Source organism: Odocoileus virginianus, chromosome 24, assembly GCF_023699985.2.
Source record: "Odocoileus virginianus isolate 20LAN1187 ecotype Illinois chromosome 24, Ovbor_1.2, whole genome shotgun sequence".
Classification (NCBI taxonomy): domain Eukaryota; kingdom Metazoa; phylum Chordata; class Mammalia; order Artiodactyla; family Cervidae; genus Odocoileus; species Odocoileus virginianus.
The window spans coordinates 4,035,096-4,052,278 of NC_069697.1; the positions used below are offsets into that span (position 1 = coordinate 4,035,096).

Below are 17,183 nucleotides of genomic sequence, written 5' to 3' on the forward strand. Positions count from 1 at the left end.
AAATGAAATAGAACTTTGAAAATTATCTAACTAGTATTGTCATAAAGATTCTTAAAGACACTGTATCCATTAAGTGAGAACATACCAAAATGGCAAAGGAGAAATCAGACAATAAAAGATTTATCAGATACAATGAAATTGTTGCCCAAATGGACAAGTTAGCATCCTGGGTTAAATGGTATCTCCCCAAAACACCCATTCACCTCAAACCTCAAAATGTGACCTTATTTTGTGACCTCTTCGTAGAGGTAATTTAAAGTATAGCCCATAGTAATCCAGCATGACCACATCTTGATTTATTTAATTTACTCAATTTATTTAAATTAACATGTGGTCATACTGGATTACTGTGGGATATAACCCCAAAACTGGTGTCTTCTAAGAAGAGACAGCTGAGATACACCAGGATGATTCTCTTGTCAAAACGGTGGCAGAAACTGGCGTAACATACCTACAAACTGAGGAACGCGCAAGAACTACCAGCAGACTCTTCCCTCAGAACCCCAGAAGAAACAAATTCTGCTGAGGCCAGGATTTCAGGCTTTTATACTGCAGAGCCATAAGAGAATAAATTCTGTTGTTTCAAGTCATCGAGTTTGTGGTAGTTAGCTGCAACAGCGCAGGGAAACTAATACAGCCAATTAAATGCTACAATACTATAGCTACCAAGTGATACAGAAACTCAGAGGAAAAAGCAAACTGCTTTTGAAAGAGTTTAGAAGGTAAGTAAGACTTGATAATTTTACAGACCACTGAAAGATGATCGGATCAACATGCAAAATTGAGGAGAGATCGCAGGCTGTGAGAACAGCGTACAAAAACGCAGGACACTGTGAACACATCGCTTATACTCAGGAATGGCAAAGCATGCTGTCTGAGCAGGACAGCTGTGAGAGCTGTTATTGCATTTGTAGATGATGGGCAGCTTCTGGAGAGCCAGGCTAAGAAAAATATGTGGGGTTTTTTTGTTTTTTGTTTTGTTTTGTTTTTTTAAAAAAATATGTTTTAACACGTATCCACTGGAAAAGGATAACAGGCTTGTAAGCAAGAAAACAGCCTCGCACAGTAATGCTTCAGAAGGAGCCACTCTGCCCTGGATCTGAACTCACCACGCTCTTCCCAGTTTGATTCCTTCGGTGCCTGTTGCCATTTTTGTTTTTCTTCCTCTTATTTTTGCTCCTTCCTGGACTTTATCTAGAGGAAATATTTATTTAAAACAACTTTCCAAAGAGCCACAGAATTTCATTGGTATTTTTCAACCCCCAGTTCAATTTAAGCTTCTAGCTTTGGAATCTACATGAACTACTATACTGAATGAGTCAGTTACATTTCACAAAAATTATGCAAAAATTGATAATATTTTCTTGGGCATGAAACCAAAATAATACATAGCAATACAAAGCTGACATTTCTTTTAGAGAGGACTTATTCTTCACCATCTTTTACAGAGGTGAATTACTGCAACCAAAACTTTTAAGGGGCATACTCTGCATCTAATTTCACAACAATAAAATCTATGAAGCAGCTATTAATAACTGAGTAATTGGTACTGAAATAGAAAAATCACAAAACATAATACAAAATGCTACAGTGTTAAATCCATAAAAGAGTAACTACTGATTTCTCAAATCATAGAACCACTGATTCTTGAATTAGAAAAAAGTCATAAAGGTTGTCTTGTCCCATTGGGCAAATAGAAGCTAGGGAGACATCCTTGGCTTCTCTCTATGCCTTATTCAAATGGCACCTAATTAATAAACAGTTCCACTTTAATTGTCTTCATTTCACTTCATCCCTCTGGTCGCTGTTTTAATTGAGATCACCAGTATCATTGGGGCTGGTGACTCAGATGGTAAGGAATCTGCCTATAATGCAGGAGACCTGGGTTCAATCCCTGGGTCAGGAAGATGCCCAGGAGGATGAAATGGCAAGTATCTTTTCCAGTATTCTTGCTTGGAGAATCCCATGGACACAGGAGCCTGGCAGGCTCACAGTCCATGGGGTCGTAAAGAGTCAGACACAACTCAGTGACTAACATTTTCACTTTTTAGTATCTCATACATGGATGACTACACTCACATGCTAAACTGTAGCTCTTGTGACAAACGTGCACTCATTTTCCCCAGCCCAATCCTGTCTTCAAGTATAAATATTTCAGAATAATAGTCCCAATTACAAAGATGCATGCCATTGCTCTGCTTAAAATCCTTCCAAAGCTACCCAGTCCCAGAGAAAGACCAGACCCTCTCAACAGAGCTTGCCAAGGCTGTGGATCCAACCTCAGCTCGTTTCTGGCAACACCTCCACATCCCTTACACAAGGCTGGGGCTGTCCTGAATTATTTGGTGTCTTGCACAGGCCTTTCCTTCCTTCCCTTCCAGGATTTTATTTCAACTTTTCCTCTTTAAAAAGCTACCTCCTCTTCAGCCTCTGGTACCAAGAAAGGTATATTTCTTCCAGGAAGATTTTTCCCAACCTTGGCAAGACTACAGTAACTTCTCCTGGAGCTCTCCTGACATTGCACTTTAATGTCCTTTCTGTTGTTCTCTTCCAGGACACTACAGCTGCTTAAAGGCAGGAAATATACCATTATCTTACTACTTGTAAAATGTTTGGTATAGGATATATACATGTTAGATATTTTCCTAATTAATTATCATTTATTCATGTGGAATAGAATTATTCCTCCAATTTCCCAGATAGCTATCCAATATTCATACATGAAAAAAACCTCAGCGATAGACAACTTACTTTTTTATGAACAATCTAAATGTTAGAATGTTCCCTTAAGGTACTCTATGCAACTACACAATCCCTCTCAAATAACCAGTGCTTGGCATAAGGAATAGTGACGATGATGATAACAGTAATAATGATACAGCTAAAATTGAGATAACTAGACACCATGTTGGCTTCCGAACATGAATATGCACAATCCATCCTCACGGCAATTCTTTGAGTCAGATACAATTATTATCTTCCCAGTCCAGATGAAAAGAGGGAGGCTTAAAGAAGCGACATAGGGAAAGTGATATAGCAGGCAAGTGGTACAGTCAGGATTCAAACTCAGTAAACTGAGTTCAGTCCTTTACATTAATTCACTCCTGTCTCAAAACCAACTGTCAGCTAGTATTTTAACTCTGCCATGAAAAAGAGATGTAGTAAAAATGACATCAATAAGAAGAAGACAGATTGAAAAATAAAAATCTAGTTAAAAAATTTTATTTTAAATTAGTTTCCAAATTCATCTGTCTATGGAACTCTTTTGAGGGCAAGACCTGTTAACATTCTGTATTGCTATAGATCTAGAAAACACACTTGGGGAAATATTGGTTCAAGCATGATGATTACCCTATTTCAATGTTAAATTGTATTTGCTTTGGCACCAGTCACATCACAGTACTGACATGAACTGGGTCAGTAGCCAACTACAATGCCAAAGCTGTTCATCTTATCTGAATCCTATCCAAGTCCTATTGGAGTGAGACCTGGGAAGTCAGACTTCTAGTCATCATCTCAAGTTATTCCTACACACATCCAAGTTTTAGAACCACTATCTAAGTGGTTAGAACCACTATATTCAAATACGCTGAGATAACATTCCTGCCCTGGACTAAATATCCATCTCATCAGAAAAATCTCAGTTATAAACCCAGAGGCCCTCTCTTCCTTTCAAACCTGTTCTCCTGCATTCTGGTCCTTTTATTACCCCTTATGACATGGCATGTTTGCACACTACTCTGTTGACCTAATCCTCGACTGCTGGAAAACACATCTCTTGCATGTTAACTATTAAAATCTCATCCCCTCTTTATAGGACAGTGGGTCCCTCCCAAATCTGTGTGTCCACAGTATGCCAACATCTCTATTATAGTTTTAATGCATTATACTGTAACCATGGACAGACAGTTGTTCTTTTCCAACAGAATACAAGTGTCTTGAAGGTAAATGACAAATGTTAACCCTTACATTCTCTGTACTAACCTAGTTTTGGCCAACAGTTAAAACCCAAGGACTGTCAGCACAGAGACTCAAAAGCATCTGACAGCTTTCATCTTTGAGGCTGGGTTCTCCTCCAGTTTGTTTAATTGAGAGAAATGTACTAATACCTAGCACATTATTTCATCAACCAACCAAAGCAATCAGTCCTGAATATTCATTGGAAGGACTGATGCTGAAGCTGAAGCTCCGATACTTTGGCCTCCTGATGTGAAGAATTGACTCATGGACGGCATCACCGACACAATGGACATGAGTCTGAGTAAGCTCCGGGGGTTGGTGATGGACAGGGAGGCCTGGCGTGCTGCAGTCCATGGGGTCGCAAAGAGTCAGACACGACTGAGCGACTGAACTGAACTGAAGCAATGCAAGCCAAGGCAGAGGAAACACAAAAGGCTGCAAACAAAGAAACTCAGCACTGAAGCACAGCCAAGTGCTCAAAACTAGAGAAATCTGAGATGAATGAAATCAGTGATTAATACGTAAAGAGAAAAATGAATAGGTATTGAAAATACTCACTAAATTTTAAAAAACTAAAGAACTGACAGTAAGCACATATTACAACTAAAAACTGAGCAGTGGACTCTCATAAGAAAGCGGAACAATTAAAGAACTCTGTTTTTGAATTGAGACTAACCTATTTTGATTATTGAAGCCTATTAGTGCATTAAAATACATTTGATTTCATTGCTTGGCATGAATTTTATATCTCTAACATTGTACTCTAAATATCAAAGCACAGTGAACACCATTTTCAACCTGGGAATTAAGTATAAGTTCACAAATGCTTCTCCATCATGATACAAATATGATGGTTGTTCAACTTTGATGCACCCACTAATCATTTTATGTAAACTTGATAGCTCACTCAGGTCTGATGGTAAAGTTGTAGCTTTAAAAAAAAAAAATGCCTACTTGGTACTTTAGAATCTCTTGGCACAAAAAAGGGCTAGCTAAACCTTTGTTCTATCCATTTCCTACTCAATTTATATATGAAAGATGGGTCTCACTAAGAATATTATGATAATTTTCATAATTGCCCTCTCACTGTTCACCTCAAGAGGGAAGCAGGACAATTGAAACAATAAATCAAACTGTAATGATGTACTGTTCTGCTTTCCTAAATATCAATTTTATCCAAATTAATACAGTAAGGAAGCTTCCTTTTGCCATAGTTTTCAAAGCCATTACTTTGTTAGTTATCATATAATATTCAGTTATTATATAATATTCACTTCAAGCAAATGGCATTTTATCCTCAATCAATAAATATAAAAATAAGCAACCCCATATCTGAATTTATGTAGTAAAATTTACAAACAAGATTACACAAAATTTACAGAAATTGTGAATAATCCTTGGCCCTTTCACTGAACCCAATCAGACAAACTGCACTAGGAATAACTGAAAAGTGAAAGAGACAATTGCTCAGTTGTGTCTGACTCTTTGCAATCACATGGATTATAGCCCGCCAGGCTCCTTATATTCATCCAAATAGATTTTACATAAACATGCTGTCTTAAGTTTAGAATTAATACTGTCATTTGGATATCTTGACAATATTATTTAGGATCATTTTATATAAAAAAGTTTTTGCATTTTATCATTCAGTGAATGACTTTAAAATTCTGGACAGTTTTGGCATAAAGGAAGAGAATATCTGTGGCCAAAGGTAGCATATTTTCATCACTGAGACTTTTTCCATGGAGACAACTCAAAGTAGAACATCTTCCACTGCTGGGACTAAATCACAGAACATTTTCCAAGAAGGGCTGTCTTGACTTTTGCTCCAGTTTTTAAAGACATCAACAGTGTTGTCAGATGCAGAAAGAATGGCAAAGCTCTAATTTCTGATAGAAAACCCACCAGTGTCTTCAAACAGAAAATTAAGACACTGAGGTGTCTGCATAGAGTTTTCTTAATACATGAACACTGAGAAAATGTCAGGTTACACAGATGTCTCTATCATCATGAGCTTTCAGAAGAAAAGGTCAGTCAAGTAACAATAGCAATTATGGAGTACTTTTTCCCCCAACTACCAGCAACTTCTTCTGTTTGACCCGTATCAAATGCCTTCTTCTGTTTGACTCCTATCAAATGCCTTCTCTCAAACACACACAAAATTATAGGTCTGCTTTACATTCCACCAATAGGGAAGGAAGCACCACCTTTGGCTAACTATCTACTAAAGAAGGTTGAAGGAAAACTTTTTCAGTCTTGTATTTACTGACCTCAAAAAACATAAATCTCATTTTAGATCTTAAAAACAGCTCCAAGCATCTTCACTCTAATTTACCAGCTATCCCTATGTGAACCCAACCAAAATTTGGGGCTCCAAAATCACTGCAGATGGTGACTGCAGCCACAAAATTAAGACACTTGCTCCTTGGAAGGAAAGTGATGATCAACCTAGACAGCAGAGACATTACTTTACCTACAAAGATCCATCTAGTCAAGGCTATGGTTTTTCCAGTGGTCATGTATGGATGTAAGAGTTGGACCTTAAAGAAAGCCGAGCGTTGAAGAATTGATGCTTTTGAACTGTGGTGTTGGAGAAGACTCTTGAGAGTCCCTTGGACTGCAAGGAGATCCAACCAGTCCATCCTAAAGGAAATCAGTCCTGAATATTCATTGGAAGGACTGATGATGAAGCTGAAACTCCAATACTTTGGCCACTTGATGCGAAGAACTGACTCACTAGAAAAGACCCTGATGCTGGGAAAGACTGAAAGCAGGAGGAGAAGGGGATGACAGAGGATGAGATGGTTGGATGGCATCACCGACTTAATGGACATGGGTTTGAGTAAACTCCGGGTGTTGGTGATGGACAGGGAGGCCTGGAGTGCTGCAGTCCATGGGGTCTCAAAGAGTGCAACATGACTGAGCGACTGAACTGAACTGAACTAAAACTCAAGCATGATCTGGTTAGTTACATGTGAGAAGAGAATGTTCTATGAAACATTAACTGTCACCAATAGGTTGAACAAGTGTTTCATTTAAAAATTCCAAAGGCAATAAAGCCAAAAAAACATATTACAAAAGACACACACACAAGGATAAAGGGATAAAATAGGAGGTAAGTGAAAAAACAGGCAGATTAGTTTTGATGTTTTAAAGGTAGTAGAACATTAAGATGTAGAACTCATAGAGAAGGCAGCAATGGAAGGATGCATCTGAAGGGTATCTGGAAATAGAATAACATGATAGCGACAATTTCCCTGCTATTGTTGAACAATAGGACATTGAAGAGGACAGACTCTACCCCAACTATTTCTAACGGCTTGTTACTTTCTGAAAGCTAAAATTTGTGCACCTGATATTAAACCCAGTCCAGACTAAGCAATCGAGATGGAATGGGAAGCGTGCCGGGAGTCAGAAGGTCTAAATTCTAACCCTGATACTGTGACTAACTAGCCATGGCTATGAACAAGTCAGCTGCTTTTTTTGTGATTTAAGGTCACTGTATCAGGTTTCCTGACACAATGACCAGTTTCCTTCCATCACCAGTTTCCTTCCAATTCTAAGTCTCATGAACAACAGAAGTCTGTTACACATACCAATGTCATCGAAAGATGGTGTGGTGTGGTGGTGTGCATGCTCAGTTGTGTCCGACTCTCTGCGACACCATGGACTATAGCCCACCAGGCTCCTCTGTCCATGGGATTTCCCAGGCAAGAATACTGGAGTGGGTTGCTATTTGCTCCTCCAGGGGATCTTCCTGACCCAGGGAAGGAACCTGCATCTGCATTGACAGGTGGATTCTTTACCATTGAGCCAATTAGAGAGGCCACATTCAAAGATTATATACCACATAATATATAATACACATATGCTCATACACAAATATTCTCAATCAAAACTTTAAGCCATATTCCCATGAGTCTCTTCCTTCACTATCCATATAAACATTTTATAAATATATACAAACACGGAGTATGTATCTACATTATGATAGTGAATATATCTTTTTATGCAAATATGTATAGGCTGAAATAGAAAAACTATTTTTTCTCAAAAGAGAAATAGGGTGCACTATATAATACATATATATTTTTCTCTTGAAATATTCTTCATTAGTGAGTACATTAAAATAGAAACTTACAAAGTGTGCTAGACAGCATACTATTCTCTATCTTATCCTGATTGAATGAGTTATGTAAAAGATTAGAACTGAATAATTTGACACTATTTGGTAAACACTTAAATGTGTTAGGCATATCTGTAAATCCTCAAGTGAATAAGGCTTTCCCTTCTCTATGAGATATGGGAAGGGGAAAAGGCTGGTGTCTTTGACAAGGCACTTTTCAAATGGAAATAAAACTGAGATTACCTAATCAGTTACCCTTGTGGGTGGATGGGTATACACCTGCACTGAATCTTAGACTTAGAAAATGACAGAGCCGATCATCTTTATGGGTTTCATGACAGAGCCACAGCAAAATGATTTCCTGAGATCAATATGTGGTTGAAAGAAAGCTGTTTTCAATGGAAACAGGAAGCTAGGAGCCAACCTGTTTCTATGGTAACCAGAGCAGCAGCTACCCAACAGCTGTAGGAAAAGAAAAGGGCAGAAAGTTAAAACCAAAAAAAAACAAACAACTAAAGAAATCCATACTAGATGACCTTATTAGTGCGATGGTCTCTAGAGGACAATCAAAATGAGTGCAGACATGCTCTTTCCCCTACCCAGGGAATTTTAGCAGTCACTATGCTTATTTTTTCCTCTAAACTTCAAAATATCGGAGCTGGAAAGAAGTTTGAATACTTATCTAGACCAATGTGTCATCCCCATTTTTTTCTTTCAAAATAAAGCCAAAGGAAATCAAGAATTAGAAAGACAAAGTAAATTCTCAAAGGTCACACAGCTAACTGTGAAGTCAGAATTAGTGCCTAGGACTCATGGGTTCCAACTCAGGCATTTTTCCAGTGCTCTTTCCATATATTCTCTACTTCCACTCCCTTCTCCTCCCAACACCCACACTTTAGTCACCTTCTGTGAAAATATTGACTACACAGTATTAAAATTAATCACCACCCTTCAAACTCTAAGAAAAGCAAAAGGCAGTGTTATCCTGTCATAAAAAAATCTTGACTGTTTTTCCAAAAGAAAAGCCCTTCATACTTCAAAAAGAACTGGATCAAGTTTATATAATCTACTGATGGTTACAGTTTAGATTATCTTGCCACTATATATTTCCTTGCAGCGATCTGTGTTTATACTATATCAGTCCTTTAGTCCTCTTCACTATTTCATTCAGATATATTTTTAAAGGTTGCCATAATAAAAAAGGGTAAATGATTCAGAATTTGAAAATAAAAATTAGATCTGAAAACTGCATTTACTTTATTTGCAGTAGTTAAAATAAATAGTAATATACATATTTTTAAATGGGAAAGGTTGACCTGAATTTTTTATAAAACTACACATTTCCTCGTTTTCAGTTGCTTTGAAAATAAGCTTCTTGACAGAGAAGAAAAATTTCTCTGGCTCTCATTTAGTTTTGTCAATTTGGGTCTACAAATTAGCTCTTGGGAAAATAGAACAGAAAAAAAAAAATACCCATACATAAACTGTCCAACTATTCACCTTTGGCATGATAATGCCCCAGCAACTGATTAGGTCACCTAGTTTGGGGTCAAATACACTACCAAAAATACAGTTCTACTAAAGTTACTTGGTTTTTTAAATTATGTGTTGAATGAGGCACTCTCTAATCTTATCCAATGCTCAGAACATATGAATAAAATTAAATATATTTGTGAACTGTATAATTAGTGGCCTGGAAAAAGTCAAGGGAGACTTAGATGCTTATATAGCAAATGCAAACACACCAGACTCTTAACAGCAGACTCTTTTTAGGGGTCTGAAGTTTGGATTTGCATTGTCATGTGGTTGGCCATAACTTTTAATTGTGAGATTAAAAAGATGGTTAGATAGCATCACCAAATCAAAGGAAATGAAACTGAGCAAACTCTGGAAGATAGTGAAGGACAGAGAAGCCTGGCGAGCTGCAGTCCATGGGGTCACAAAGAGTCAGACATAACTTAGTGACTGAACAAACAACAACAAACTTTTAATTAAAATAGAAGGGATGAAGACACTCGAACACACTGTAAATAATTCAGTTGTTTGCTCTGCAAATAATTCAGTTGTTTGATATAAGTACAGCTTGTCTCATACTCTTCAATAATATTGCAAAGAGAGAGCGTATAAATCATTCTGAAAACAGAAAAATCAAGGCTGAAAAAGCCTAACACTTTCATAATACAGTAAAGACTAACAAAAGCATAAAACAGTTGTTTCTTTTTTTTTTTTTTGGCCACACCCCACAGCTTCCAGGATCTTAGTTCCCCTGTCAGGGATTGAGCCCCGGCTTCTCCTAACCAGTGGACCACCAGGGAATTACCAAGATCATCATTTCCAAATGCAGTAGTTTCTTGCACATCTCAAGCAACATTTCCACATGAGTTTTTTTTTTTTTTTAAGGGAAACATCTTTAGTATCTCTGGAATTTTGCTTGTTGTTATTTTGTTGCACTTTTAATTGAATAGATAATGTTTTAGGAAATATTGTATTATAAATAGAGTGGTGAGCTTACTGAGGGCAAAGTACCATATCTGCTCACACACTCCTAGTATCTTATATAGTTTCTGGTCTACAAAGACTGCAGAAACAATATTAATTGACTAAAGAAAATTCTAAAATTTTAATAATTAATATTTTACAAACAAGCTTTATTTGGCCATTATTTCTTTTAACTGGAGCAAGGCTCACAAAACAAGAATTAATACATTTTCTTTCTTTAACCTTACTGTATGACTCAAATTGTCCTTACCATATTATAATTTTTAAAATTAAATGCTATGTCTAAACCTAGAGAATAGTTATTTAGAAGATCAGTCCTTTCCTGTTTTATGCTTTGAGGTAGAGGAAAAAATGTCCCATAAAAAGTAAATTACATATATGCAATTCTGAATCCAATTCTAGATATTCAATTTAAATTTTAATAGTTTTAAGGAGTATATTTTAGTAATTCTGTGGAAATAAAACCATTTAAATGCTTTTTACTGTTTGTAAATATCATTCAATGCCATCAACAGGATAATCTCTCTTCTTTCCAGATCTCATTTTCTCCACAGCAGGTTTCCATGACAACTTATATTTAAATTTTTATAAATTTCTAATATATTTTTAAGGATACAATTCATAAATGTAAAATATAAACTTATTTACCAAGTTAACCTGAACAATTTAGACTGCTCAAATATGTATTTACATCATAAATTAAAAGCAACAGAGGAGGGGGCAATGCCAACCAAAACGAAAGGCAAAAACACAATGTTGCAAAATTCAATTACCTAGTTCCTATCACTGTTGTTTCAGTGGGCCACTTTAGACTATATAAGTTAGAAGTAAACAAATCTACTATATAATCAAGTCACTCCCCTCAATACTGGGAAAGGATAAGGACAATGATGAAACAAGTATAACAAATTGAAAATAGAATTTGCACAGTTAAAATTGTTCATCTCAAGTACATCAATAAAAGATGAACTAATGTAAAATGAAAAAGGGTTTATAAAAGTTAAATACTTCTATTAAGAATGACATCAGTAAGACCACAGCTGAAACAAACCACTTGATAATTGATTTTATGTCTCCTAGAATCATGTCCATGAAAAATATAATTTCATCCAGTGACCTCCCAATGTAATTCTATTTACCAAAGTAGTCAGATAATATTGTCAGTCAATCATCTGAACTATAAGTGTCCATAAAAATATTAAATCACATGTAAATAGAATGGTGACTTCTGAGTACTCTTTTTTAAGCGACCCTTAATAATTTGAAAAGGAATTTTTCTGAAGACAAGTCCCACAAATGCTAGCCAATCTGGGGGAAAAAAAGGAAAAACATTACATATAAACTGGTCAATAAAAATCAAAAGTTAGAACAGGGTTCATTTTAAGAAAACTGGAATCCCATATTTGCACTCTAATGTTGGGTGGTGCAACGAAGACTGGGGAAAAAATGTATATGTATGCATACACACACACATATACACACACACAGAGACATGTCATAGATGACCTTTCAAAGTTAGAAGACTAAGGACTGTCCTATGCTGCATTAAATCTCAAGAGCAACACTACCTGCAGAGATTTCACAAGCCAGATAGTCAGTTATAATCAGTGGTTGCGGTGGAAAGGGCCTGGGAAGGGTGTCACGAGGCCTTCAGCGTCATTTTGGCTTGGCTAATAACTTGCTCCGTGACCTTGGCCATCACTTAGCATCTGCAGTCTTCATTTTCCTCATCTGCAAACTACAGGTTCCTCATGAGGTGACCTCAACGAAATTTTCCAGGTCTCTCATTCTCAGCTGATTCTGTTTCTAATGGCTCTTTGAACTTAAATTAATCTCTAATCTATCTGTGTTCTTTTCCTCACCTAAAATAGATGCAGGTCAAATTCTTAATATTATTACAATAAAATCTTAGTAAGATTTTTAAAAAACAATTTTCAAGTTAATACACTACCCTTGGACCATTAATTCATAGAACCAAATTCCATAGCAGTAATAACCTTGAAGCTGTTCCTGTGCAACCTAGCCTACAAAAAGTGCATTTTATTATCATGAATAAAGATAATAAAACATCCTGGTTTTTTATACCACATAAAATAACAAAATTATACGATGAGTCTGAAAACAAATGCAGATTATCTTTTTAGTCACCAATTGGACTATGGCACACAGCTGGAATCCAAAACAACAAAGATAATGGTCATGAGTCTGTGATTTCATTTAAATAAATAAATAAGTGAACTTTTTTTTTCCTGAATGCCAACTCTTGCTGAATTCATAGAATGGTCTTAAAAGGAAGATCTCAGAGTTGAAGTTATTAATTTTATATTCAAATATAAGAATGTGGACACAATAGAATTTATGTGTGCACTTAAATACCAGATCCCATAAAGTAGCAATGCTTTAAATTGTCTCTTTGATAGTCTATATCAACTTGCAAACAAAATACAAGCTTGGACTTCTAAAGTGGTATCAGAAGCACATCTTCTGACATGTTACCAGATAGCTGCACAATGTCTCAGATGCAGAGACTTCTGACATGCAGAGGAACACAATGATGAGGATGGAGCCAAACTCAAGCTGGGAGAATTCCCATTTTGCACAAGGAGGATCTTTTCTGGGTGTCAGAAGCAAACCAGACACATGCAGTTGCAAAGATTTAACTAAATACAGTACTCCATTCTCACATATAATCAAAAGCCATCCACATGCTGCATAATTTGGGGTTATTTCTATTTCTTTTATTTCCTTTAAAATTAGAGTAACCATTATTAGTTACTTTTATCATCTCTTCATTGGGATTTTGAAGAATCAATCCAGTGTCAAAGACTAAATTTAAACTGTCACTCAAACTAGAAACTGAAAAGCAATATTGAGTATGGGATCAAAATCTATAGAATAAAATAAAGTTGCCTACAATCTAAATTAAGAGACTCCCACTGAACCAGGGTCACAGAAGTGTCCAGTCAGCATTGAACCTGTAAAAGACACAGCGCAAGGGGAAAGACAAGAGACTCCAAAATTCACTGCGCAGGTGGGCTATCTTGTCAGCTCACTGGGGCAAGCGGACTCAGCACTGCTCTCCCTCGGATGGAGACAGGACCAAACGATATTCAGGAGGTTCTCTTTCCAAGATGAACCTGTTCATCTCCCGGCCCAGCCACAGACATATATTCCGTTTCCCTCTCTACTGTCCTCAGATTAGATTCCTAAGTGGGGCCACTGCTCTGGGTGAGTCAGGAGTGCCAGACCTCACTGGAAAGATCAAACCCTGATGATCGGAAGGCCTGGAGGACCCTCGGAACTCAAGAAAAGGTTGGAATAAAAGAGAAAAAGAAATTCCACAGGAAGCATGGTAGCGATTTCAGAACGAGGTTCCAAGAGACTTGCCCAGAGTAGTGGACATTCGCCCTGCTGGTCCCACCTGGGGAAGTAAATCTCCGTTTGAGTTGAGGAGGAGAGAAGGGGGAGGCTGAGAGGAACGGGGCGGGGGGTAGGGGGTAGAAAGGGAACGAGGGAGGGGGGCCCTGAGTTTGCCCTGAGCGACGGGCCCCCCACCTCCCAATTAGGGACACCCCGGCTGCTCCCCAAGGCCCTCTGCAGAGAGAGCAGAGGGGTTAGGAGAAGCTGGAGCAGCAGGGAAGGGGGCGCCTCTGGCCTTACCCGGGCGGCTCTGGACGAGTAGGGGTCCTCGAAGAGAGCCCACATGCGGGGCTGCAGCCTCCTCCAGCGGCCAGACTTGCCGTCGGGGCCCCCCAGGCCCGCGGCGTCCTCGATGCCCAGCCTCTTGGCCGCCAGGTCCTCATCGTCGCCGGGGTCGCCGCCGAGGAGGTCGGGGGCCTCGAAGATGTCGAGAGCCTCCTCGGCGTCGCGGTGCTGCCGGTAGGTCATCCAGCAGCAGGGCTCCACGTCGGTCTCGTCGATGCCCCAGAAGGCCAGCTCCTCCTCGAAGAGCGGCCCGCACACGTCGGCCGGGCAGTGCAGCTTGCCGGTGCGGTAGTAGTTGAGCACGTAAGCGAAGACGCCCGGGTGCCGGTCGAAGAAGAACTCGCGGCCGCCCCCGGCGGGGTGGTCGCCGCCGCGGGCGCTGCAGTTGCGCGCGCCGCCCTCCAGGCAGCCGCCCGGCCCGGGGGACCGCGGGGGCGGCCGCGGCGGCGGCGAGCGCGCAGGGGGCGGCGGCTGCAGCGGGTCGCCCTGGGGCTCGGAGGCGGCGAGCAGGGCCAGGCGCGTCCCAGGCAGGGTCTTGAGGGTGCTGCGGTAGGTTTCGTGCCGGGTGCCCCCGACATTGAGGATCACCCTCTCGTTGCTCTCGATCTTGCCCATCTCTGTGCCTCAGACATGACTGGGGGGAGGCGAACACAGCGCCAAGTTAAAGAGCGCGGCTGGCGGAGGCGCGCTGTGTCCCCCGCCCCCACTCCCAGCCCCAGCACCCCAAGATGCAGCGTGGACGGGGAGGCGAGGGGCCACGGGGCCTCCCTGGAGAAGTCCGCCGCCCAGCCCCGTCCCCGCCTCAAGCAGCACTGAGCCTTCCCCGGGTTTCTAGAGAACTGAGACAGCAGTGCCCATCTTCCTTGACCTTTCACGACCCCTCTCCCCCAGCCTCACACCTTTCTCCCTCAGCTCTGCCTCCTGCATCTTCTCACCCCTCACCTTCTCTCAAGTTGAACCCGTTTCCAGTCCCTACACCTCCCCGGCTCTCTACCCAAACCCCTCATTTTCCCCTCCGAGGTCCTTCCGCGTCTTCCTCTCCCGCCCCATCCTCTCCCCAGCCCGCTCCTTTTCCTCGCTCACAGGGAGACCCGCTTCCCCCTACCCTCTCCGGGAGGCAGTTCCCTCAGGCAAGGAGTTCTCTGTGCCCAGGCAACTTGACAGTGCTGGGTGAGAAACCCCCGGACTGGGCGGCGAGCCCCCCTCAAACGCCTACCCTCGGTGAACTCTGGGCGGCCCGCCGCTCCCAGGCTCCCGGGGACTGCCCTCCGCACGACCTGTTCTCGGTTCACCTCTCCTCTGCCTCCCGGGCCAGGCAAACAGACCGAACGCAGAAGTCGGAGCAAAAACAAACGTCCCTGCTAGTGCCTTTCACCAAGGAGACCTCTGCCTAATTTCCTGATCCAGTTTTCTTTTCACATGATCGCTGTGCAAATTATTATTACTTGGGAAACGACTCACTAGAATCCATTTTGGAGAGTAGAAGTGATCCACGCATCCCACCCCAACCCCCCTTCGCAAGAGAAACAAACGCCTCTCGGAGAAGAGTCAGGGGCTGCTTCCCAGGAGGGGCGAGTGGGGCGGCTCCCCGAGGGCAAGCCGCTGGAGGCACGCCCCCTGCACCACCGAGTTGGGAGTCCTGGTGACCGTGTCCCCGTTTCCGACCTCCCAGCCACCTGTCCCCGGGGCTTCGGCTCTCCATTCCTGGAGCAGAACGGAGCGGGGATGCTTGCCTCGCGGGCTCTGCACGTCCTTCCCTGCAAACCCGCCCCTCGCCCTGCCGCCCCTAGTTACCTTAAGGAGACCGAGAGGAAAGTGCTGCTGCTCCGGCGTCCGAGCGGACGAGGGGCTCGGGGCAGCCCGACTGAGTCCCGACGCCCAGCCCAGCCGCCCCGCGCCAACGAGAAACTACTTGTTGGCGTCTTCCGGGTGCAGGTGGTTGGGCCGCTGCCCCGGGGGCCGGGCTCTCGGAGACAGCGCCCGCCGGCCGCGCGCCGCGCCGCCCGCCCTCATTCCGCGAGCGGCGGGCGCGCCCCGCGCCGACCTCGGCGCCCAGAGGCAGCATCGCGCGGGGCTGGGCGGACCATGGAGCGCGGGGCGGGCCCCGCCGGCGCGCCGCGACCCCGCCGGCAGCGGCCGCCGCGCCGCCCACCCGAGGCCGGGGGGCTCATCCGCCCGCAGGCGAGCCCGCCCCCCGCCCGCGCGGACCGCAGGTCTCCTTCCGCCCCCCAGGCGGCCGCGGCCGGAGCCGCCCCTCCGCGCCGCTAGCCGCCGGCCTCTGCGCCCGAGCCCGGAGCGCGCAGAGCGGCGGGTGGGCGGCGGGTGGGTCTGGGGAAGCGCGGCTGTGCCAACCAGGTTCAGCTCCTTTCCTTCAGGGAGCCTCTGTCCCCGCCCTCTCTGGAGCGGCTGTCCGCCCTGTTTACACCCCACTCTCCACACCCTTTCTCTTCCCGCTACCCCACCCCTCCCAACAAGTGAGAGCGAAAATCTGAGACCAAGCGCGGTTTTTTGATTTGGTTTTGTTTTTCTTAATGGCAGCCGGAGGGAGCGAGCTCTACTTACAGGTGACAAGTGAGTCCGGTCTCCGGCGTCTTATCCATGGCTGTGGCTTGCTCTTTTCAGTCAAATGTAGGTCTCCAGTCACCACATCATGGTTATATAAAACAAAACAAGTTTTAAAAGTTTATTCCAGGAACATAAGGCTCTAGCAAGTGAAAAGTCAGGTTTATCAGAAGCTTAAAAAGACAAACTACAGATATCCAAATACCAAAGCAGTGATCTCATTAGCCAGTTTCTCCCTTTATAAAAATTTAATTGGGCCCTGTATTAGTTTGCTAGGGCTGTCAATAATAGAGTACCACGAACTGGGTTTTATAAACAGCAGAAATTTATT

At 42.2% G+C, this 17,183-nt stretch overlaps 1 protein-coding gene across 13 annotated transcripts in view; it reads right to left on the reverse strand.

Annotated features, from left to right (window-relative positions):
• KCNC2 (potassium voltage-gated channel subfamily C member 2) overlaps positions 1-16,926 on the reverse strand; it is a 223,601-nt gene extending 206,675 nt beyond the window's left edge. For 2 of the 13 annotated variants that reach the window (XM_070454212.1, XM_070454213.1), the window contains exons 1-2: positions 16,085-16,368; positions 14,246-14,924 (exon numbers count right to left, since the gene is read on the reverse strand). In XM_070454212.1, coding sequence (XP_070310313.1) covers positions 14,246-14,905 — 660 coding nt within the window. In that variant the 5' untranslated portion in view covers positions 14,906-14,924; positions 16,085-16,368. Of the gene's footprint in view, positions 1-14,245; positions 14,925-15,232; positions 15,254-15,395; positions 15,416-15,506; positions 15,713-15,751; positions 15,802-16,084; positions 16,371-16,852 lie in introns of those variants that run through there. The other 11 variants (XM_070454216.1, XM_070454218.1, XM_070454208.1 and 8 more) reach the window with 10 other exon arrangements.
• Between the last annotated feature and the right edge of the window lie 257 nt (positions 16,927-17,183).